This window comes from Typopeltis vanoorti, chromosome 9 (assembly GCF_054136105.1).
Source record: "Typopeltis vanoorti isolate ZY-2024b chromosome 9, IOZ_Tvanoo_1.0, whole genome shotgun sequence".
In the NCBI taxonomy this organism is placed as follows: Eukaryota; Metazoa; Arthropoda; class Arachnida; order Uropygi; family Thelyphonidae; genus Typopeltis; species Typopeltis vanoorti.
The window spans coordinates 141,041,854-141,066,880 of NC_143557.1; the positions used below are offsets into that span (position 1 = coordinate 141,041,854).

Genomic DNA, 25,027 nt, shown 5'->3' on the forward strand with positions numbered 1-25,027 from the left:
TAAAAATCATTACCAGCAAATAGGACTTCTAGAGAAGAACTTACTTTATGGATACTTGACCCAATCAAAAAAAAGAGAGAAGAATTAAAGAAAAGGAGACACAGAAGTAACAACGATAATATCTAATTTCTGGAAATGCAAAAGTTGGTTGGAAAAGAAATCAAAAAGGACATCATAAAATATAATTTAAGAGCAATTCAAAATATAACAGAAAACAAAAAATTTCTGAAGGGTTACATGTAAAGAAAGATTCTAAAATTGAAAAATAAGCAAGGAATAGTATAACATAGAGAAGAAATAATGAAAATCTGTTGCCAATTTTATAGGGACCTATACAGGTGAGGAAACATACAAATCCTTTACTATTTAGAAGCTCTGATACATAACCAATCAATGATAGAATTGTGGAACAGTCCTACAGAAGGTGGCATATAAGTAGAACACATAAAATCAGGAGGTTCACAGTTTCATAAGGTCATATTGGATATGATCAATGACAATTTAACTACAGAAAAAATTCCAGTGCAGTGGCATAAATGCTTGATTATCTTAGTACATAAAAAGGGCAGCAGAGATGACATAACTATAGACCAATCAGTTTGCTTTCACAAAAGTACAAATTGTTTATATTCATTATATTAAAGGATCACAAGTTTTTGGATAATGCATAAGAAGGATTCAGAGCAAAATTATCTACAATAGATCATATGCATGCTATTAACCAAGTAACAGAAAAAGCAAATGAATATAATCTTCCTGCATATTTCATGTCCAATTATTAAAAACTGTATATCAAAACTCAAAAGCCAGAATAAATCTAGAACATCAAGGAAAGGTAAGGAGATCCTATATCGTATAGCATTTGAATGGATTTGGTGTGCGGAGACTGGAAAAAGTGTTGCTGAATGAAGTGAAAATGGATGTGCAGAACCAGGGAAACTAGACCTACCAAGGATGGGGGAAAGTGGATATGCAGACATCAGTGAGACAGCTGAGTGTAAGAATGTATATAATGTACCCGAGCCAGTACTAAGGACAAGAAATCGGAATGGGATAGTTAGAATAACACATCAAGATAGGGGTGGGACAAAGGGATCTCTGTATTTCATGTATATTAATGCCAGGAGTATTAGGAAAAAGAAGGAAGAATTTTTGGCCTTGATTGGATCTTCCTGACCACAGGTTATTGGCATTTTGGCATTAGTGAAACATGGCTGACAGAAGATGATATAGTTAGTGGGATAGAATGTGTAGGTAATAGTGTGTTTAGGAGGGACAAAGAGAATAAAATGGAGGGGGGGGGGTGGAGTGTTATTGATGATAGCTGATGAACTGCAGCCAAGGTGAATTGAAGTTGTATTGCAGGATAGTGAAAAGAGTTCATTTGAGGGTATTTGGTGTGAGACTGAGACTGGCAGAATAAAACATACAGTTGGGTGCTGCTATAGACCAGGTAATGGAATAGATGGTGGAGATAGTATGCATAAACAAATTGATGAAATGAGTAGAAGAAGGGTAATTATTATTATGGGGGGTTTCAACTATGGTAACATTGATTGGAAGGAGGAGAAAACACATGTGAGGAAGGAAATGGATTTTATTCAATTATTAAGAGATAACTATCTGAGACAGCATATAATTGAAAATACTAAGGGTGTGAGAGTGCTTCACCCGGTAATAGCATCTGACAATTTGACTGTAATGAATATGACCATGTTGCTACCTATTGGTGAGAGTGATCATAAGGTCTTGACCTGGACGGTGGCTAAAGGTGTGGAATTACCGTGCTGGCAAGTATGACAGCTCAGGAGATTGCTTGGATCAGTTCCATGACATGTACAACTGTAAGGGCTGGATGTCGATAGAGCATGGGAAGTGGTCAAGGAGCATTTACAGGAGGTTATGGCTGATTGTATACCTAGGGTCCGAACAGTAAAACAAGTAGGGGTTAAATGGATGAATAACACCATTAAGCTTGAGCTGCAAAAAAAGAAACAACTGTGGAGGGAATTTAAAGAAAGATGTTACCTGCAGGCACACGGACGGTATAAAGTGCAGCCCAGAAGGTTAACGTGTGTGGTAAAAAAAAGCAAAAGCCGATTTTGAAAGGAAACTAGCTATGTAAGCTAAAGAGAATCCCAAACAGTTCTTTCAATATGCTGCAAGCAAAAAAAAAACTGTACACAGCAAAATGATTTTAAGGAATGACGATGGTAAGGAGGTCACTGAATCAGTCGCTATAGTGGAATTACTGAGCGAGCACTTTGCAAGAGTATATCATCCAGGTGATAACATTGAAAAAATGAAGGAACCATTAGTTTATACAGGAATTGTGATGAATGAAGTGGAGGTGAATAGTCTATTACAGAACCTTAATGTGAATAAATCTGTGGGATTGGATGGTATACCAGCACGGGTCATACGTGAAGTGGCTAAAGAATTATCAGTGACCTTGACCATGTTGTTTAATCTGAGTCTCGGGTCTGGTTTAGTCCCGAAGGTGTAGAAAGAGGGGAAAATAGTTCCACTGCATAAAGGAGGATCCAAGACTACTGTTGCAAATTACCGACCGATCAGCATATCAGGAGTCGTTGTCAAGATCTTGGAGAAAGTAGTCAAGGGAAAAATACAGGAATGGATTGATGAAAATGATATACTGTACAGGGGACAGCATGGCTTTGTGAAGGGTAGATCATGCCTCAGTAACTTGCTCAAGTTTTATAACACAGTGACGGCTGAACTGGATAAGGGTAGTGGGTTTATAGTGATACTGATGGGCCTGGGTAAGGCATTTGACAGGATACCACATGGTATTCTAATCCGTAAACTACAACATATGGGAATGGATATAGGGTTGGTGAGATGGATAGGTGGGTGGTTGATGGAGAGATATCAGAGAGTAGTTTATTCAGGACTAGAGTCCAAAAGACGGCCTGTGACTAGTGGTGTGCCGCAGGGTTCTGTTCTTGTAGTTGGGTAGGGCAATAGTGAATGCAGAAGATGTCAAAGTCTTGCAGGATGACTTAGATAGAGTGGAGTTCTGGACTAAGGAGAATGGATGTCAATTTAATATGACAAAATGTAAGGTTATGCATTTTGGGATGAAAAGATTAGCAGCAGTATACCACATTGGTGGAACTGTACTCCAGGAGATTGATGAGGCCAGGGACTTGGGAGTGTTGGTGGATAGGGAGATGATGTTTAGGGGGGCACATTGCAAAAGTGGCTAAATCAGCTCATCAACTCACTTGGTTGTTGAAAAATACTTTGACGAGCAGTGACAAGCAAGTTATTGTACCTCTGTACAGAGCCTTGATAAGACCTCATCTCGACTACTGTGCCCAGATTTGTCACCTAGGTTTCTTCTTGGTGGGAAGGAGGTGGAGAGGATCCAGAGGCGAGTGACCAAGATGATAGCAGGTCTATGAAATGAACCTCATGAGAACAGGTTGAAGATTTGTGGGTTGCAGAAATTAGTTCATAGGCGGAAAAGGGGAGATATGATTGAGACATACAAATTGCTAAAGGGTTTCTATAGGATTAATTCAGAGGATATTTTTGAGATCAGGACTGGTGGTGGGAGAACTAGGGACACCTATGGAAGCTGGGAAAGAGTGTGGTTAGCAAGGGTGTTAGAGCTGGGTTATTTACTTTTAGAGTCGTAAATGAGTGGAATAAGCTGCCAGAGTCTGTTGTGGGTGCTATGACGGTGAGTGAGTTCAAGGCAAGGTATGATAGATACTGTGAGAATGTCGAATAATTGTGTGGACATGATGTTTAGGGCCTCCCTCGATGAGTCTAAGGACTCCATGGAGTCGCCCGTAATATTTTATTATTAATAATAATAATAACAATAATAATAATAATAATAATAAACTGTTTTCTACTACATTAGCAGTAGTCTTTAAGATCATCTGATGGGAAAAGTATGGAATTAGCATTGATGGAAAATATTTCAATCACTTATGTTTTGCAGATGACATTGCTCTTTTAGCAAAAAATAAAGCCGCTCAGGAAATGCTAAATACCTTAACAGAAAAAGAAGGGAGAGCGCACATCATCATCATCAAATTTCTGACATGTACCCTCAAGGGGTGTACATGGTATGATAGTATTATATGAAAAATTTACATTGTTACTAATTTCCTATCTACAATTTTCCTCCAAATCAATCTGTTACCTGTCAAGACTCCAACATTATCAAATCTTATATTTCTATCTTCTAAGGCACTTTTTACTATATCACTCCACCTACTTCTTGGTCTTCCTCTGAGTCTTTTTCCTGCCAACCTGGCAGAGAACACTTGCTTTGCTAATCTTTCCTCTCCCATTTTTGTTTAAGTGACCATACCACCTGGGATTAGCTCTGCTAACACATTTCCGGATGCTAACAATGTCCAAGAAAAAGCAAATGAATATAATCTTCCTGCATATTTCATATCCAATTATTAAAAACTGTATATCAAAACTCAACAGCCAGTATTAATCTAGAACATCATGGAAAGGAATTTGGTGTTAGGAGAGAAAGTAAGATAAGGAGATGCTAACAAGAGCCCACATTGTTCGTTAATAACAAAAAATCTCTTCATAATAAATTTCAAATAACAAGCAAACCTCTGCTTTCAACAGTCATTACAATCCAAAAATCATTTACAATTGTTCTTTCTTTCTATCCAAATTCTACAAGAAGAAATAACTTCCACAGAACTCCAATAATATATTAAGGGCTCATGTCTCATGTTCTTAAGACATGAACTTATTGACAAATACAAAGCTATCAAACAGTCATCCTACAATTCACTCACTACCATAAACAACTGTTTGTGGTAGTGAGTGAACAAGATTTGAAATCTTGTAACCGATTTACTCACTATAACAATTGGTAATGAGGGTGGGTTGAAAAGCTGTGATAATCACCATGAAGGAATTGAGGTAGAATGATGTAACTTACATGTTATTCTACACATTTTCCATGATGTGTTATACACTTGTTACAACACTGCTGCATCATTCGCAATCCTCTGAGAAAAAAGTCTTTCCCTTGTGCAAACCAGTCCTCAGTTTACAGATATGACTTCATCATCTGTGGTAAATTTTGTTCCTTTCAAGTGTTTCTTTAAATTTGGGAAGAGGAAACAGATGGAGCCAGGTCTGGTGAACAGGGTGGGTGGGATAGACATTGAAAGCCCAAGTTGCGTATTGTCTGTTGGGTTTCATGAGCAGAGTGAGCAGTGCGTTGTACTACAAAAGCAACACGCCTTTGCTCAGTTTCCCATGGTATTTTTCCTTCAGTACCTCCTTCAATTCCATCAGAGCTGTTGAATAAACTACTGCTGTAAAAGTTTCACCTTTTCTGAGGTACTTAGTAATGATTACACTATCCATATCCCAGAAAACAATGGCAAGAACGTTTCCTGCTGACTTTTGGATTCGGAATTTCTTTGGCTGTGGAAAACCTTTGTGTCTCCACTCCATTGACTGTTGTTTGGTCTGTGGGTCAAAGTGATGATGCCATGTTTCAACCACAGTCATTACAATATGAGCCAAAAAATTTGCACCTAATTTCTCAAAATAACGCAAACTCCATTGAGATAACAGCACGTTCTCTTTTTTGTTGTCATTCAAATTTTGGGGATCCACTTCACTAAGAGCTTCTGCATGTCCAAGAGGTGATGGATAATGACCCTAACTAGTTCCCTGGATAAACAGAGTCTTTGCAATGTTTTAGCTGGTATTTGTTTATCATCTCATCAAGGATCACGGCATGCACTATATCGATGTTTTCAGGTGTGAGCACTGTAAGTGATGACATAACTATATCATCACTTACTAAAGTGGAAGGTTGGTTGGTTTATAGTTTATTTGTCACAAAGACAACAAAGGTCATACTGTGCCATACTAAAGGTTACAACTATATATTAGCATTTACAGAAAATTGTAAACAAATATGTCTGTACAAGAATCTAATTCCACAAAGCAGCATCTAGAGATAAACAGAACTGCTGCAGAGGGCACAGCAATGCACAAGGTCAGAGGTTATTACAGTAGTGCAAAAATAGTTAACAATATAAGTTAATACACAAAATATGAAACACTAAGCCAAGGAATGAGGAATCTACATATATGTAAAATTATAATAGATGCTTTTACAGCAGTACAAAAATAGGTAAAAAGGGATTATTATACAATATGCATGGATGAAAATTAAATTTAGCAATGTAGTATAAACAGAATTTAGCAATACATATAAACAGAATTACTAGACGGTACACAAATAGACAAGGTGTCCTACAGCACTACATGATTAGTCGAAAAAAAAAGTAGTAAATAAAATGCATACACAAAATTTATGTTAAGCAATGAAGTATCTACATATAAACAAAATTACTGCAGAGGTTTCAGCAGTACAGGTTTACAAAAGAAGTCAAGGAAAGCAGTATCTACATATAGTAAGATCACAACAAACATTATTATACTAATACTTAAAGAGTCAGAAAGGAATTATTATACAGCACATATGCATAAAATTTAAGTTTAGCTTATGGTATTTACATATTAACAAAATTATAGCAGGGTGACACAAATAAACAAGATCAAGGCCTACGGTACTACATAATTGGTCAAATTTAACCTAATGAATCATATGTATGTTTAAAAGTCCATCATCATCATCAAATTCCTGCCATGTACCCTCAAGGGGTGTACAGGATATGATAGTACTACATGAAAAATTTACATCATTACTAACTTCCTATCTACACTTTTCCTCCAGATCAGTCTGTTACTTGTCAAGACTCCAATATTATCAGATTTTATATTTCTCTCGTCTAAGGCACTTTGTACCCTATCAAACCACCTGTTTAAAAGTTAAGTTAAACAAAACAGTATTTACATATAAACAAATTTATAGTCAAATGTGTTTGTACAAATTAATTCTTTCTAAAAAATTAAAAACATCATCGGGTGGGATGGCAATCCCCACGTTAAGAGCAGCATGATTCCAGTAGCAACATCTCTACTGGGCATACTCCTTAGGCAGCCTCTCTTGGAGGCCAGCCGGACCTGAATTATCACAAAGTCTGCTAGCAGTGTATATGGCTTGGTTAGATAGGTGAAAATTTCATTCCTCTCTCGTGTAAATTTTTGACAATCTACCAGAATATGATAAATAGCGAGATGTGTGTTGCATTTTTCACATATGGGAGGGTCATCAGCTCTCAGTAAATGAGAATGTGTAACGTGACTGTGACCTATGCAGAGCCTAGCAAGAACAACCTCCTCCCTTCTCTTTGTACATTGATAGTGTTTAATTTCAGGTTTAATGTCATATAATTTGTTTGTTAATGCTTCTTGTCATGTTGACTCCCATTGAGCAATTAGCTTTGATCTTATAAGCTGTCTGTATATGGAACTGTCAAACAGTATGTGGAGAGGGTATAAGCTGATTTAGCAGCTGCATCTGCTGCCTCATTTCCCTTAATTCGATGTGGCTGGGAATCCAGCAGAACTGAACATCAAAATTAAGGATTTTCAGTTTGTGAAACAGGTGTAGCACCTCATACTGGATGTGGATTATAAATTACAGCACCTCATACTGTAAAAAGCTCAATGAGTCTGTATAAATTATACACTTTTGGTAGCAGTTTTCTTTTATATGCACAAGTGCAAGCTAAATGGCATGTAACTCTGCTGTATAAATACTGCAGTCTGGTGGGATCTGATTTGAGATAATAATGTCAGGAAATACAGCAGCACAGCCAACAGAGGTATCAGTTCTTGAACCATCGGTATAGATGGGTAAGAAATCAGCATGTACTGTTCTGGTGCATTAAACAATTACAGGTAAATGGATGATGGAGTATAAGATTTCTTTAGCTGACAAAGTGAGAGGTTGCAGGATGGTGTGCAAACCTGCAATGGAGGAATGCTGTTATGTTTAGTGTAGCTAATGTTGTCAACATTTATACCAACAGCTTGCACAGTTTCTTTAACACGCATACCAAAAGGATGTATAGCAGTTTGATGTGTGTGATATTGAGCTTCCCAATGCAGAGAGAAGATACTATTCCATGTAGGATGATCTGGGGAGATTTGATTTTTTAGGGCATAATTAAGAGATAACTGTTTCCGTCGAAGTGATAGAGCCGGTTCATTTGCATCAACCTAGAGACTATCCATATACCCTGATGGTCTAAGGTAGACAAACAATGTGTTCTATATCTGCCTGCCTTTCATTTTCCGGATTTTATCCCATACAATTTTTGGACTGGTCATTTGATTATTTGATGTAGTAAATTGGATCCATAATTGTTTTTGACTCTGATGTCTTACATAACACGCGTTGGCTCGAGCACGCTTGAAATCTATTAAGTTTGATGTGGTGGGGTATCTACGAAATGTGTCCCAAGCTCTGGGTAGATCTTCTTTGGCTATCTGACATTCTGAGTTCAACTAAGGTTTTGGATAGATTGGAAACCGAAGTGATGTTTTTGGGATGTTGCTGCCTGGACAATACATTCTGTTATATATTTTACGGCTTCATTGATAGGTGTTTGACTGATGGCATCAGCATTAAATTTTGTAAGATGAGAGAAAGTGTTCCAGTCAGCCTGGTCCATTTTCCATATAGGTATCAGTGTGGGTGAACATAGTTCCTGTGAAGACATTGCGCAGAGAACAGGAAAGTGATCACTTCCATATATGTTCTCTTCAACGTCCCACATAAATATGGAAGAATGGAAGGGGAGCAGATTGTAAGATCAATTGCAGAATATGAACGGGTAGGCATATGGAAGAAAGTATTGAGTTTATTATTTAAAAGGGCAAGGTTAAGATTTGTAAGTGGAGGTTTCTGTGGTTTAGAAGTTCATAAGGCATTTTTTATTAAGCTCAAAACACAATAAAAAAAATAAAACCTGATAAGTTTCGTAAGCCTTATGAGGTTATTATTATTATCAAAAATTCTTTCAATGATTCGACCTCGTCAATTAGTGTTGGCACTACCCCACAGAGTAATGTGCCATTCAAGTCACCCATCAAAAGTATGGGTACAGGCAGCTGCGAAATAAGGTTATCAAGATCAATTTCATTTAACTCGGCATTTGGTGGTAAATAAATTGAGCATACTGTAATAAGAAATCCCACGGAGAAGCGAATCACTACTGCTTCCAGATAAGTATTAAGTTGGACCCAATGGAAAGGAACATGACTGCCAACTAGGATAGCTACTCCTCTACAAGCAGGGCCACCTCCAGTTCTGTCTTTACGCAGAACAGTGAAATTCCTAAAGGTACTGTTATAAATGTTTTCTCTGTACCTTCACTTATTTTATTATGATTTAAGATGGCTTATTTAGGTAGGGGACATTACTCTCTGGTTCCCCTTTATATGCCCTATCGATATTGAAACTACCTACCAATTCTGTGGCCGTCACTTAGATTGCTCATGTGTGCGAATTCGATAAAGAAAGAAACTGTCCCTAGATAGAGCCAATTCCTTTATTGAAAATCTGGAGCTGTCTCCTTGTTGGGTTCTGGAAAATTTGTTTGTTAATGCTGTGCCATCCAGAACCCTTAGATCAGAAAAACTTCTTAATCAAGGAGTGAATTCTCAGAGTGACACACAGTTATACAATTTATATAATAACAGTTTCCAAGTTAGCTAAATCCCTTATTTTAAATTCTCATTGCAGTCGTGGCATTCACAATTAATTAGTTCTGCTTAGGTTCTATTTTTGATGAGTGGTGCATTGGATTCATACATCAGGCAATTTGTTAGGTAAAAGAAAAAGGGTTTATTCATCAAACTATCACAATACAAATTTACAAGGCTTGTCATATGACTAAAGTAAATCTTTCTCCTAAGATAACAAACTTAACTATACAATACTTCAGTATTCCTAGTTGAATTCTACCATGAGACAATATTAATCATGAATCAATTCACCGATTTTTAACAATCGGATCTACAATTTCTCTCAATGTTAAACTTATCAAATTTCAAGCATTACTAAACTATAACATGCTATATACAAATTATCACCACATTATGTCATAATTTTCTGGTATTAGGCTAAACCCTAAAGTCCTGTTTCATATCTTATATAGGTCCCAGTAATATTTCTTGCACATTAATACACACAAAGTTCTTTTATACACACAAAAGGAAACTAAAAGATTCGTACGTTACCGGAACCTTCAAACTTCGTCGGGTCTATCTCGCGATCCTTACAATTCTTTCCACAGCTCGTTCCTTCTTCTTCCTCACAGTTGTCTTTCCGATGGGCCAGCCTGGAACTCACAATCATGAATTATCCTCTCCGATGTAGACGAGAACAGCTCTGCTTAAGTTGGTCCACATGGTTTAGCATGACGGTCAGCTTGCTAAATAAAAGCAGGATAAATTGATTTTTCCTGCTTCACTGACAAAATGCCTGCACTTGGCTCGCTACTCGGCTGCATAACTGCGTCTAGACATCATTCTGTTGACTGCTCTCACATATTCATCTCAGGGAATAACTCGAGCTGGGCCCCTCGAATGACATGCGCCAAAGTTGAGAGAGAGACGCGGCCAAATGAAGAGCGCTGAGAGTAAGAGCCTACGAGAGAGAGAGCAAGCTAGCGGTGTCAAGCCTTTTATATCGTACCATGAGCGGCGCTCCTATAGTGTCATACGTTTTCCGCTCAGCACTACTTCTTTGCACACGGTTCCGGTCCTTCTCCTCACGATTTTCGAGAAACTCATGCACGCAACTTACTCCGTGTGTATGTGACTGTCGTGAAGGCATGTTACTCATCTGAATGTCTCGTTTGCGAACTTTGAACTCACTTTTAGATACTAACATAATTCTCATAAATTTTTCTTCCATTGTTAAATTTACAAAAACAGGCAATGTTATCTTACATAGAACAGACCAATATTAAAAGCGTTTATTTAAAAATTTTTAAGCAATTAATATCTTTACTTATATACAAGTATTTCTCACAGCATTTTGATGCTTGTAAAATCCTGAATGAGATATTTAACAAAGAAATCTCTTCATTGTTTTAGGGTGCTTCATTGGGGTGCTTAATGGTCAAAGCTATATAACTGAGAGAAGATAGCCTTTACAGGAATGCAGAGAACCGACTGGGCTTCTGACCTAATGTGCAATCCTCACCTTCTCGTGGTGCACCCTGTTGGGTATCTACTTGGATAGTGAACGAACAAGGATGGGCTGGCAATCTGGGATTTAGCCGACCAAATTGTATTCTTATTGGTTAAACCAAAATAAAAAATGATGGTACAACATGACAAAATTTCATGCTGGCGGGGGCATTGCCCAGTTAAACAAGGCCCCCGTTGTTTTCGCCAGGGAACAAGGACGAACAGCGAAAAGTCAGCTACTGGAACAAATCTGAAAACAAACCCCAACTCAACATCACCAGAGTTAAAGATCGGTACTATCAACTTAAGAAGCCTGAATGGCAAAGAAATGGAGTTAGCTGAGGAATCAGATAAGTACCAGATCGACATAATAGGGGTGACTGAAACATAAAAGACAAAAACTGGTGAGATCTTTCTGAGCAATAAATACAAAATGTTATATTCCGGCAGTAACAATCAAGGAAAAGAAGGAGTAGTCATAGTATTCAACACAAAATACGAGGCTAATCTTCTTGAATGGCAGTCAGTCTCAAGTAGAGTAATGTGGACAAATATGAGAATGGGGAACTGGACAATGAGACTTATTTGTGCCTATGGTCCCACAGAAGGTTCCACTAAAGTAGAAGTGGAGGAATTTTTTGAGGTTTTAGAAAAAGCAACTGACACAATGAAAAAGAAAAAGTTGGTCCTTGTTGGAGATCTAAATAGCAGAGTAGGAAATGATTGTGAGACATACAAAAATATTTTGGGAAAATTTGGAAAAAAGAGCAAAGCTAATGGCAAATATCTGTTGGATTTCTGCTTAGGACATGGACTGGTTATTACTAACACCATGTTCCAACATAAAAATGTGCACAAATTCACATGGAGAGAAGAGGCTAGGAATAAGAAAAGTCTCATTGACTATGTTATTGTTGATGGTGATGTATTCTCCCTGGTGCAGGACACCAGAGTGTACAGAGGATTTGAAATTGGAAGTGATCACTATTTAGTGTTGTAGTCTCAAGTAGAGTAATGTGGACAAATATGAGAATGGGGAACTGGACAATGAGACTTATTTGTGCCTATGGTCCCACAGAAGGTTCCACTAAAGTAGAAGTGGAGGAATTTTTTGAGGTTTTAGAAAAAGCAACTGACACAATGAAAAAGAAAAAGTTGGTCCTTGTTGGAGATCTAAATAGCAGAGTAGGAAATGATTGTGAGACATACAAAAATATTTTGGGAAAATTTGGAAAAAAGAGCAAAGCTAATGGCAAATATCTGTTGGATTTCTGCTTAGGACATGGACTGGTTATTACTAACACCATGTTCCAACATAAAAATGTGCACAAATTCACATGGAGAGAAGAGGCTAGGAATAAGAAAAGTCTCATTGACTATGTTATTGTTGATGGTGATGTATTCTCCCTGGTGCAGGACACCAGAGTGTACAGAGGATTTGAAATTGGAAGTGATCACTATTTAGTGTTGAGCAGGATAAAATTGAATTTCATATTGAAAAGAATAACATGTAAGAAAGTTTTAAAGTGAATAAAAGTTGAGCAGCTCTCAGATGTGAAATTTAGACTAAAATACACAAAGATTATTGAAGAAAAAATGAAAGAGTTTGAGAACAGGAATCAAGCCTTGGAGATTCAGTGGCAAACTCTGAAGAAAACATTGATTGATTCTGCCAGAGAGGCATGTGGTAAGGTTGTGTGCAAGGATAAAAAAAATCAGAACTCCCTGGTGGACACAGGAAGTTAAAGAGGCAGTGAAGGAAAAGAAGAAAGCATATCAAAAGTTTCTGTCAAATAAGTCAGCTTGTGCTCTTAGAGAACATAGAGACAAATACAAGAATGCTAAACACTGTGTAAAACTAGCTAAACAAAAGTCATGGGAGGACTTTGGCAAGAATATAGAAAATAAATATCAAGAAGGTGGCAAAATATTCTGGAGGCTGTTGAAGAAGCTTAGGAATGGAGGAAAGAGTGCTGTAAAAGGAGTTAGAGATGATAAAGGTGACATGAAAACGAGAGAAAAAGATATGCTTGAAGTATGGAGTAATTACTTTGAAAAACTGCTAAATGAAACAAGCAGTGATGATAGCACAGTGGTAAAAAACACTGATCAGGCATGCAGTAAGGAATATATATCCATACTTGAAGTAGAAAAAGCCATCAAAGGCTTGAAATGTGGAAAGGCAGCAGGAGTAGATGATATTCGACCAGAAATGTTGAAGTAGGGTGGTATAAGAGTCTTACAGTGGCTGCACTGCATAGTTCAAAAAGCCTGGATAGAGGGACGAATTCCCGATGATTGGAGTAGAGCTCTCATAGTACCCATATATAAAAAAGGAAATAAAACAATGTGTGAGAATTACAGAGGTATTTCCCTACTGAGTGTTCCTGGCAAGATCTATGCAAGTATACTTGAGAAACGGTTGAGAAGAATTGTGGAAGAAAAGTTTGGTGAAGAACAAGCTGGATTCAGGCCAAATAGAGGCTGTCAGGATCAGATCTTCAATTTACGGCAAATAGTCGAGAAAGAATGGGAATATAACAAAGATCTGTATTTAAGTTTTGTCGATTTGGAAAAGGCATATGAGGTGCCAAGAGAGAAGCTATTCAATACGCTGCAGTTATAGGGTGTGAATGGGGCATTATATCAAGCAATACTTAGTCTTTATTTGAGTTGTAAGTCAGCAGTTAGAATTGAAGGAAGTACAGGAAGATGGTTTAATGTTAAATCTGGTGTGAGACAAGGATGTACATTATCCCCTCTGTTATTCATTATCTATATGGATCACATTATGAAGGTAAGTGGTATTAAACATGATATCAAAATTGGAGATGTTAATGTCAGCTCTTTGCTTTATGCAGATGATTATTTACTTCTAAATAAATCTGCTACAAGTCTGCAAGATTCTCTGACTAAATTGAATAGCTGTTGTAATAGATATGGTATGAAGGTCAGCAATAAAAAGGCAAAGACAATGAAAATAGGTAGAATCATTGAAAATATCAACTGTTTTGTGAATGGAGAACCTGTGGAACAAGTAAAACATTTCAGCTACTTAGGCGCGATTTTCAGTGAAGATGGTAAATTAAATATAGAAATATACAACAGAATCAGCAAAGCTGGTATGGTGGGAAGTCAATTGAATAAATTCATATGGAATAAGAGAGAAATTAGTCGGAACACTAAACTAGCTGTATACAAGACAGTATTCAAACCAGTTTTAACTTATGGATCTGAGAGCTGGGTCAGAAGTAAAACACTTGACCAAAGACTGCAGATATGAGAGTCCTGAGAAAGATTATAGGCATGAACAGATGGCATCAATGGCAAAGTCATATTAAAAACGAGGATATTAGGAAAGAACTTGACATTGTCAGCATCCAGGAATGCGTTAGCAGAGCTAATCTCAGGTGGTATGGTCATTTAAACAGAATGGGTGAAGAAAGATTAGCAAAACAAGTGTTCTTTCGTTTTGCTGCCAACCTGGCAGCAAAACGACCCAGAAGAAGACCAAGATATAGGTGGAGTGATACGGTACAAAGTGCCTTAGACGATAGAAATATAAGATCTGATAATGTAGGAGTCTTGACAAGTAACAGACTGATTTGGAGGAAAATTGTAAATAGGAAGTTATTAATGATGTAATTTTTTTCATGTAGTACTATCATATCCTCTACACCCCTTGAAGGTACACTGCAGGAATTTGATGATGATGATCTCTTCATTAAAGATTTAACAAAGGTTTCCCCTTTCATTTAAAAAATTTTTCCAAAATTTTTTTTTTTTCATATTAACCTCACAATTTCTGGAGGGGACTTATTCATGTGTTTGATCTTCAAATTATCTCTAGATCGGAATACATTATCTGACTCTCCCCTTTCTATTCCACCTCTTACATTATGATGTATGCTTCTTTGGTTATAGATGAATTTTACTTCATCCTGGCTGCTTTGCGCCTTAAGTGAGCTTATCATGCCTTAGTTTTCCATACTCTTCTAGGCCTTTTAATGATACGAATATAATTAATCCCAATCACCTTTGGCTGAACTTCATCCAGACTCTCGTTTGTGTTGTCAGTTACAACGGGTAGTTTGACCTCTAATGTGCAATTAGCTTCAGAATGATTTCTCTCTCTCGATGAGGAGGCTTCTTCTCAACTAGATTGATTGCATGTTATGATGTCTCCAATTCTCGAAGTCTGTTCTACATCGTCTCCACACCTTGACTTGATGTCGAGTGAGCTGTTATATCAATTCAAGTGAAGTGGTCTTTGATTCTCTTTAGTTATCGTTTTTCTTCCAAGAAGGGATATCTCGTTCCGTGCGTAATCACATGACAATTTATGCCTTACAAGGAAATCACTTCCAAATATAAATTTCATGTGTGGGAGAGAATTCCTGGGAAGGACTAAGAACTCATGCCAAACACACAAATTGAATTCTGGCAAATACACTTTCAAATTTACTGACTTGGTTGCGTGAATTGTGGAGGTTGCTATTTCTGACAGTCTTACTGATCTTCTAAAGTGCGAGACTCCTTTTCTTACATAGGGTTCCAGCGCCTTGAAATAATCTCCTGAAATAATGGAGGTCTGGGAACCTGTGTCTAACAAAGCTTTACAATATTTTCCACAAATCCTTCCCTCTACAATCATTCCAGAAGAATGCCCTTGATATCATTGACCCTTCTTCCAGGTTCGGTTGGCATATACATTTGACACCTCATTATAACTCTTGTTGGAACGTTTCCTGCTGCTATAACAATTGCGGGCAAGATGCCCAATCTTATCGCAATTGAAGCACCTAGGTGGTTTTCTTCTATCATTTCGTTCATTGACTCTCTTCGATGTTAGGGGGAGACACTGCGGCATCTTGAGTTGTTACCATTGCCAGTTTCTGCACCACAGCGTCCAACCGATCAAGCAAAGGTTGTTGCAACCTTTCAACCTTCATACATATCATCTCAGCAGTTCTTTCGGTCTGAGGACAAGATAGTTCAGGGTTTCTCATGGATACCGCTGCCAGTTGGCTTAGTACCGCATCAAGGCATTCCACGATAGGTTGTTGTAGTCGCTCAACTTCCTGCTTAATAATGGATCGAATTTCACTTATTTAAGTGATGTCCTCTGTTAATCGATTGGTGTTGCCCGACTCAACTCTGTCGCCTTCATTTCTTTTCAGGTTCTCGGGTTTTTCTTTCTTCTTATGACACTCTTTCACAGTTTTAAGGTGATTTACAGAGTCATTTTCTTCCTTAATAAAATTAACACAGCCGGTAGCAGATGCGAGACGAATGTCTCCGAGCATATGCTCCTTGTCTTTTATGGCATTGTAGCATTCTTCTAAGTTTGTTAGTTTCTTCTTGAAGCTGTTTCCCTCAACTCTTGTTTCACCCCAAGTCTGAATTGATGGAAGACTGCCCAATCTAGATGGGAGCTTGTCCTCAATCGAGACGTTTAGGGCGCCCGCAAGAGTCAGCAAATCTGTTGTAGAATTCTGTTACATTTTCTCGGTCCTTCTGTGTGCTCCTCTCCAGCTTCCATAAGTTTAGGTCTAAACTTCTTAGCTTTGAGAACTGCGAAATAAGGACTTCTTTAAATTTGGAATAATCCAGGGTTTCCTTTAGGATAGGCGATGAATAGAGAAAATTCTTCGCCTTCCCTACAAACTTACTGAGCAATAGTATGAGAAGTTGAAAATCTGTCCACCTGCCAGCCTTTCTTAATTCTTCAACATAGCTGAAAAATGCTAACACGTCGTCAGTCTCCTCCCCAGAAAATTGCGGGAATACCTGCCGCAGATTAATGCTCCTAAAAAATTCTGAATCATCCATCCCAGAACTTGTTGGCTGAGTCATATACTTGTATCTAAGTTTACAATATATTTAATTCTTCTTAAACACTAAATTTACTATTAAATTTCTCTGTACCTTAACTGCCTGATTTGAATCCAAAACCTACTCACAATGATTTATCAATGTGAGTAGGTTTTGGATTCAATTAATCCTTTTGGATTAATTGAGTAAATCAAATCCTGTCGGCTGCACCATTGTTATAAATGTTGTTTCCTTATTTTATTATTTTTTTAATGATTTATGATGTTTTTATGGATGGCATTATTTAGGTAGGGAACATTACTCTCTGGTTCCCCTTGACATGCCCTATCGATACTCAAACTACCTACCAATTCTGTGGCCGTCACTTAAATTGCTCAAGTGTGCAAATTCGATAAGCAAACTGTCCCTGGATAGAGTCAATTCCTTTATTGAAAATGGAGCTGTCATTTGGTTCTAAAATTTGTTTGTTAATGCTGTGCCATCCAGAACCCTTAGATCAGAAAAACGTGTTAATCAAGGAGTGAACTCTCAGAGTGACACACGGTTATACAATTTATATAATAACAGTTTTCAAGTTAGCTAGATCCCTTATTTTAAATTCTCATTGCAGTCGTGGTCTTCCCCAATTAATTAGTTCTGCTCAGGTTCTATTTTTGATGAGGGTGCATTGGATTCATACATTAGGCAATTTGTTAGATAAAAGAAAAGGGTTTATTCATCAAACTATCACAATACAAATTTACAAGACTTATCATATGACTAAAGTAAATCTTTCTCCTAAGATAACAGACTTAACTATACAATACTTCAGTATTCCTAGTTGAATTCTACCACGAGACAATATTAATTATGAATCAATTCACCGATTTCTAACAATCGGATCTACAATTTCTCTCAATGTTTTACTGATCAAACTTCAAGCATTATTAAACTATAACATGCTATATACAAATTATCACCACACTATGTCACAATTCACTCTCAGAGATAAAACATTCTGGTATCAGGCTAAGCACTAAAGTCCTGTTTCATATCTTATATAGGTCCCACTAATATTTCTTGCACATCAATACACATAAAGTTCTTTAATACACACAAAGGAAACTAAAAGATTCATACATTACCGGGACCTTCGGACTTCGTCGGGTCTATCTCGCGATCCTTACAATTCTTTCCACAGCTTGTTCTTTTTTCTTCCTCACAGTTGTCTTTCCGATGGGCCAGCCTGGAACTCACAATCATGAATTATCCTCTCCGATGTAGTCGAGAATAGCTCTGCTTAAGTTGGTCCATCTTAGTGAATTAGGGCTGTACAATCTAACAGGACAGCTGAGATACCCTGATTTTACAGATGTCGGAGGCCTAGGTGTATCAAAAGTAAAGATGATGTTCTTAGTTGAGACCAGGCAACCATCCCTACATATCAGGATACACCACACACCCGTCACTCCTTGATCTTTAAACGCTGAACATATCTCCTCATCAAGAACATCAAGGAGATCACATTCTGATATCACTCCTCTACTGGAATTGAGTGTTCTGTGAGGTGTTATTGCAATTTGTATTCCACCCATCGTCATTGCTCTCAGTAGTTTCTCGAAGTGTTGTTTCCACAGTGTTTCCACAGAATATCACCAGAATGTAATTTCTTGACAGTTTTGGGAGGTTCTACCAGTCCTTCTAAACCTTTCTGGATAAAGAAGGGTGACATTTTCCCAATTGGTTTTTCACCTGTGGCATGAATGATTAAAAAGATTGGTACATTTATGTTAGTATCTGATATCTTTTGTTTCTTGATTCTATTTCCATATACTGTATCTACAGTATCAGTACTTTTTTGGGACTTTGTTAGGGTCCCTGAAACATTTGAGGATTAAGGATTCGTATTTAAGGAGTTTTTAGTTAGGCCAAAGCACAACACCCACGACAGAGCCACACATGGATGCCCACTACCCGGCAAGCAAAGACTGCACTCAGGAGTGGAATGCCAGGGCTACCCTGGACACTGTACTGGCACTGCAGCAGGTCTAGGATCCTGACCCCAGACCATTGGGTGAGAGACTTACTGCAGCACCGTTGGCCCTTGCAGGCAAGCCCACTCCTGGCTGGGCCATCCAGGACCACCTGTCTTGCCGGATGTCCACGGATTGCACTGCACGGCAAACACGGCAGAAGGGCGTTTGATACCAGTGATGGTGGTCTGGAAAAAGGATAGTGAAAAAGACTCAGGAGAAATAGAGCAAAGAATATGGGAAGAGAAGCAAAGAAAAAGAGGAAGAATGAAAAGGGCAAGTCCCATCACTGGGAGGTCCCCTCCACCACGAATAGGTGGAGGGGACCTCCACATGGAGGGGCTAAAGTCTTCATGACCTGGAAGCATATGTTGTCTCAGGATGCCCGGTTTTAAACTTGACCTGGCAACCGTTGGATATGCTAGAGCACAGTTCTTTAAAGTCTCACATAAAGTATGGTTAATCTCAGTTGCGGACATTTCTTGCAGCTTAAAAAAATTGATAACTGCACCTCTGTGTCTTCAAATTTCTTCAAAACTAAGGTAACCAGTGGTGTATCATAAGGAACAGTGCTTAGTCTGCTGTTATTCAATCTGTACATTAATGACATTGGGAAGGATTTGACTGAACATACAACTTTTGCTGATGATGCAAAAATAGGTAGGGTAATCAGGAATGCTATATAACTGATATATAGTACTTGCAGAATGATTTGAATAGACTGAAATTGTGGGCATGGGAAAATAGATTTCAGAAAGTGTAAAGTCATGCACTTTGGTGTGACTAGATATCCAATATCATATTATATTGGTGGGATTATGCTAGAAGAAACTGACCAGGCTAGGGATCTTGGAGTGTTAGCAGATAGGAAGTTGAACAGAGGCCATGTAGCAAAGATTGCAAATACAACTCATAAGATAATTGTAATGCTGAAACGAACTTTGAAACATAAAGATATCATTTTGCCTCTTTACAAGGCCTTGATAACCTCACTTGGACTATATTGGCAGGTGTGGTTTCCGTTATGATTCCGATACAGTGGAAAGAGTGAAAAGGAGAGTGTTAAAAATGATATCAGGATTGTGGAATATTGATTATCAAGACATTGAAAAATTTGTACACTGTAGACATTAGCAAACAGGAGAAAGAGGGGTGATATGATTGAGACTTACAAAATTCTGAAAGGGTCATATATGATTTCAGTTGATGGAATTTTTCCTTTTATGGAAGGTGGGGAAGGGACAAAATGCCATCCTTGGAAGGTGAGAAGGGGATGAGATCTAGATTTTTCTCTCATAGAGTGGTACATGATTGGAATGGATTGTCATTAGATGTTGTGCATGGAAGCAGTGGGAATGAATTCAAGAACAAGTATAATAGCACGTGTGTGGAGTAGGTGGCTTCCCTTAACGAGTCCCTGACTCCATGGAGGTATCTCTTAATAATAATTGTGGCTCCCACACAGAACCTCTGTAGCTCAGTCAGTTTTGACAATGCCCAGGTTTTTCCATTCAAAGGGCATTTTGAATTGAAAGTGAGTTACTGGTCTCATATGGAGGTAGGCAGGGTATTTTCTTCCCAGAAAGTTTTTTTTTATCCCCCAAAACAGGCAAACTAGCCAGAAAAATGCACACATTATACAAACACATGAGACCATTGTAATAAGGATTAATCACCCTATTCCATTGGAGATGGTTTCAAAAGCCTGCATGGTAGCGGTGTGTTGGTTTATGCATAAATGTACAATAGATAGACTTTCAGATAAGAAAAATCATAATCTTATAACGCATTAGTACAGCTGGTGAGTTTTTTTTTTAAAAATAATTTTGGAAACCTTGCTCTAAAGACTTCGATGGGACTTCAAGCCACCACTTCAAGTCTCCAATAATCTATTATAAGAAATACTGGACTCTCCATGATATAGATCATAACTCTGAAAATATTAGCAATAAATCATGGGATTTTTTAAAATTTTATTTAATTAGCAATAAATCATAAAGAAGCTAGTTTATGAAAGAATCAATCTTTCATAAACTAGCTCTGTTAACAGAATAATAATAACTTTTGATAAAATTTAATTAATATAATTAATGAGATGATAAAGATAATACAAAATTCCTGCCTGAATTTGAGGCTGTGCTGCTGGAGTTAATAAAACAGCAAGGGGAGGTGCACGAATTCCTTCAATTACCATTTCCTTTGCTATCAAAGCTTGCCTCAACGAAGGCAAACTTTTCTGAAAAAGATAAAAATAAACTAGAAATCAATTATAATTTCTAAGAAAAATTTTGATTATATAAGATATAATATATATCAAATTAATTATATATTATTAATATGTTATACGCAGATTATCTGAATTTTATAAAATAATTTTATTATCATTATTATGATTAACATCAGACCTCCCTGAAGTAAACAGACTCATTGTGTGAAAGGTTCACATTCTTATTTACACATATCAATAAAGTGAAATAATTTGTGAGTGTATATGCACATGTGGAGGGGGAATATCTAGTTAGTAGGACAATCACAAATATCCATGATCCTAACAGGATTTGAACCGACAGCCTCTAAGCTGGAGAGCTGATATGCTAACCACTCGTCCAACCAGGCTGGCAGGGGAATATCAAGGAGCCAAAATTATGCATATTGTTCATAATTTTTGCCAGGTTTAACACAGCTCCCCTTCTCTCATCCATTCTTCGATCCTTTTTAATTTCATCTTCACATTGACCAACATTTCTTATTCTGGACTCCAATACATTATAACTGTCAACCACCTCTATTTTACTCCTTTCAATCATGAATTCATCCAAATTGCCAGAAGTCATCACTTTGCAGATGTTTAAGCCTTGCTTTTTTGCTTCCCCTCTTAATTGAAAAAATCAAACTGCTCCAGTTCTTCCTTAATTTCTGCTGTAAAGGTTACATTATCTGCATATCTTAAATTATATTTTGGTATCAATCTTAATTCCTGCTGGGTCTTTGTCTAAGTCAGATATTCTCATAATATCTCATCTTCTTTATACCCTCCTTTACCTTGCGGTGTCGAGGGTTCATTGATCATCGGACCTCAATCCGTTTACAGGATAAGGTGGTCAGCCCTATGCCCCAGTATATCCTATGACCTGTAGTGTTAAGTTCTCAAGGCCAGTTTGTCTGCTTTGTGGGATGAAAAACCACAGAATAAACTGGGGGGAAAAACCCTGCTGTCCACGCCCAAGACTAGCTAACTTGGCTATGGCTGAGGAAGATCCTTCAGCTCCTCACGTCACCGACAGGAATCGAACCTAGGACACTCCTTCCCCAGGCATATGGTTGCGAAGCCCATAACCACTAGGCTAACCACGCGGACTATTCTCATAATATACTGAATACAAATATTAAAAAGATGGGGTGATTTTCCACTCAAACATTGTCCATTTCTCCAAAGAGCTGAAGCTTCTTGGTTATCTTACAGCTTTCTGATTAAGAGATGTTGAAAATTTTTCCACTTGGTTACACTACAAATTAAAGATGCAAAGAATTTATATTCTTGGTGTAATCCTTTATCAATGTAAGCAAACAAAGTTGCACGTGAAGTAACTTCATGAATGGGCAACTCGTATATAGAGGATAATGACTTCACATAACTTGCCTTAGAATCCCATAATGTGCTTTGCATTATAGGATACTAAGACAAGTGACATGCTGGCCTGGTTGGTTGAGCAGTTAGCATATCTGCTCTCCAGCCAAAAGGCTGCAGGTTCGAATCCCACTGTGGGCATGGATGTTTGTGATTGTCTGTGAAAATACTAGTGATGGTAGTGGTGGTGGGCAGTAGATGGCATTGGTGTAGATAATGTGGTTCACTGCTGTTGGTGGATTGAGTGGTGGAGACGGTGAGTTGTGGAGTGGGTGCCCTCCTTGATGAGTCTTTGAACTCCTTGGAGGTGTCATGTAATAATAATAATAATAAAGGATTAAACCAAGAATATAATTTCTTGGCATCTTTAATTTATCTGATTAAGAGAATTAGATGCTCAGCAGGTATTCTCACTGGTCTGATCACATTCTACAGCTTGTTATGATCCACACAGTCAAATGCTTTCCTTATAATCAATAAAAAGGATGAATACTTCCCCTTTTGAAATTCTCTTGTTCTTTCCATAATCCATTGAATGTTCACTATATGGTCTCTAATTCTCTTCTTCCAATTCCTGTTCTTCTGTCATTTCTCTATTCACATATATTTCTAACTTTTTCTTCTCCACCTTCCCCCATCACTTTCAATACAACTTTACTTGTATGTGAAATTAAAGCAATGGTTCTATAATTATCACAGTCCATGGAATTCATATGAATACTGATGTCTTATGATCTCTAGGCCCGTATATTTTCTTCCAAATCTGTTGACAAATTTCAGTTAATATATTAACCACTTCATCCCTAGCTCTTAACTCTAATAACACTCCATTAGCTCTAGGAGCTTTTCCTTCTGGCAAATGTTCTGCTGTACATATCATCTTACTTTTCATTATCATAGGTTCCTCAACAAATTCTCTCCTTTCAAATTCTCTTTCAATAGTAATATCTTTCTTGTACAAATTCTCTAAATACACTTTTAAACTTTTGCATATTCATGTCTAAAATGGCTGACTGCTGTTGTGGAACACAGTATTTTTCACAAGAGATTTTTAATTTTAAATGAACAAAGATGATGAAAACGAAGTATAAGTATCATTTTTAATATATTATAACAGTAAATAATAAATACAGAAATAAATTAATAATAAACATATGCGCTCCTATTCTAATTATGTCAACTCACACAGAAGTGGATTAAAGAAAACCTGGTCAGGATTTCTGAGGTTAAATGTCTCTGTTTAATATGAGTATGTCACCTTTAAAAACTGGATGTTGAATATATCATAGCATGTTTAGCATTCATCTATAAGCTGTAAACAGTATTTACTTTCTGTGAAGGTTTTGATGGTTGCAAAGTTTTCATATAGCATACAACTGAGAATGGTTTCCCAAGGAAAGGTATTATAATTTTGTAGTTCCCTAATTTTTATTTGTACAAGGTAGCCATAATTAAACTTCCTCTATTCAGAGCTTTATGTAGCTAGATCTAACAACTGGAATGTCACCAAATTTAGTTGAGACTAATCAAGCCATGGGAAGAAGGATTCTGCAAAAAAAAAAAATTCAGTTTGCAAAGTCACTGATAAGGGGAAATATGGTGCTGCACAATGTAAAAAAAAAAAAAAAAAAAAAAGTGATTAAAATGGATAAACAAATGAATAAAAAAGATAAACTTTCATTTCAGTTTACTGAATTTTCTTTATGTGTTGCACTTATAACACAGCAATAAAATATTAAATATCAATTATGCATAATTGAATTTAATGTTAGCACAGTAATTTAGGTATTGCAGTTAATACCTTAGTTACTGTGCTAACATTACTGTTAAGGAGTGTAAGTGTTATAACACAAACCTGTTGCCCAATTCGAGCACACTGAGTTCACCCACACGAAAAAGGACTTGGTTGAATGTGCCATTGTTCTGGTGACTGGAAACTGCATCTTGTTCACAGCATTCTCCACAGTAGAATGTAACATATATGAAGGAATGTTCGTCACAGTCCATGATAGTATTCATTAAGACTGCCAAGTCAAGAAGACACTGCCACAATAGACGTTGGCTTTCAGGTAACCCCACAACCAAAAATCACATGGAGTAATATCCAGTGAGCAAAGCAGCCATGCAAATGGAAAGAACCAAAGTAAATAATCGCTCTTTCTTTTGTGAAGTGATGCTGTAGAAGCTGTAGTACCAGTCATGCAATGAGGGATAGGTGCTTCATCTTGTTTAAAAAGAGTTTCATCCAGACATCGTTGCTGAATTTGCCTAATGCCAAAACTCTTCAGCATATTGTGATATTTCTGGGGCAGTAATGGAACAAATTACTGGTTCTGTCAGAGTGATGTCCTCAAAAAACAAATGACCCTATTGTAAAATCAGCTGTAAAGCCACACCAAATAGTAGT

The 25,027-nt window shown here is 37.4% G+C and overlaps 1 protein-coding gene across 1 annotated transcript in view; it reads right to left on the reverse strand.

The window, feature by feature from the left end:
• LOC150103634 (transcription initiation factor TFIID subunit 4B-like) overlaps positions 1 to 25,027 on the reverse strand; it is a 397,716-nt gene that overhangs the window by 146,666 nt on the left and 226,023 nt on the right. Inside the window, exons 10-11 of the mRNA XM_090398501.1 lie at positions 21,115 to 21,228; positions 10,646 to 10,897 (exon numbers count right to left, since the gene is read on the reverse strand). Coding sequence (XP_090254627.1) covers positions 10,646 to 10,897; positions 21,115 to 21,228 — 366 coding nt within the window. The remainder of the gene's footprint in view (positions 1 to 10,645; positions 10,898 to 21,114; positions 21,229 to 25,027) is intronic.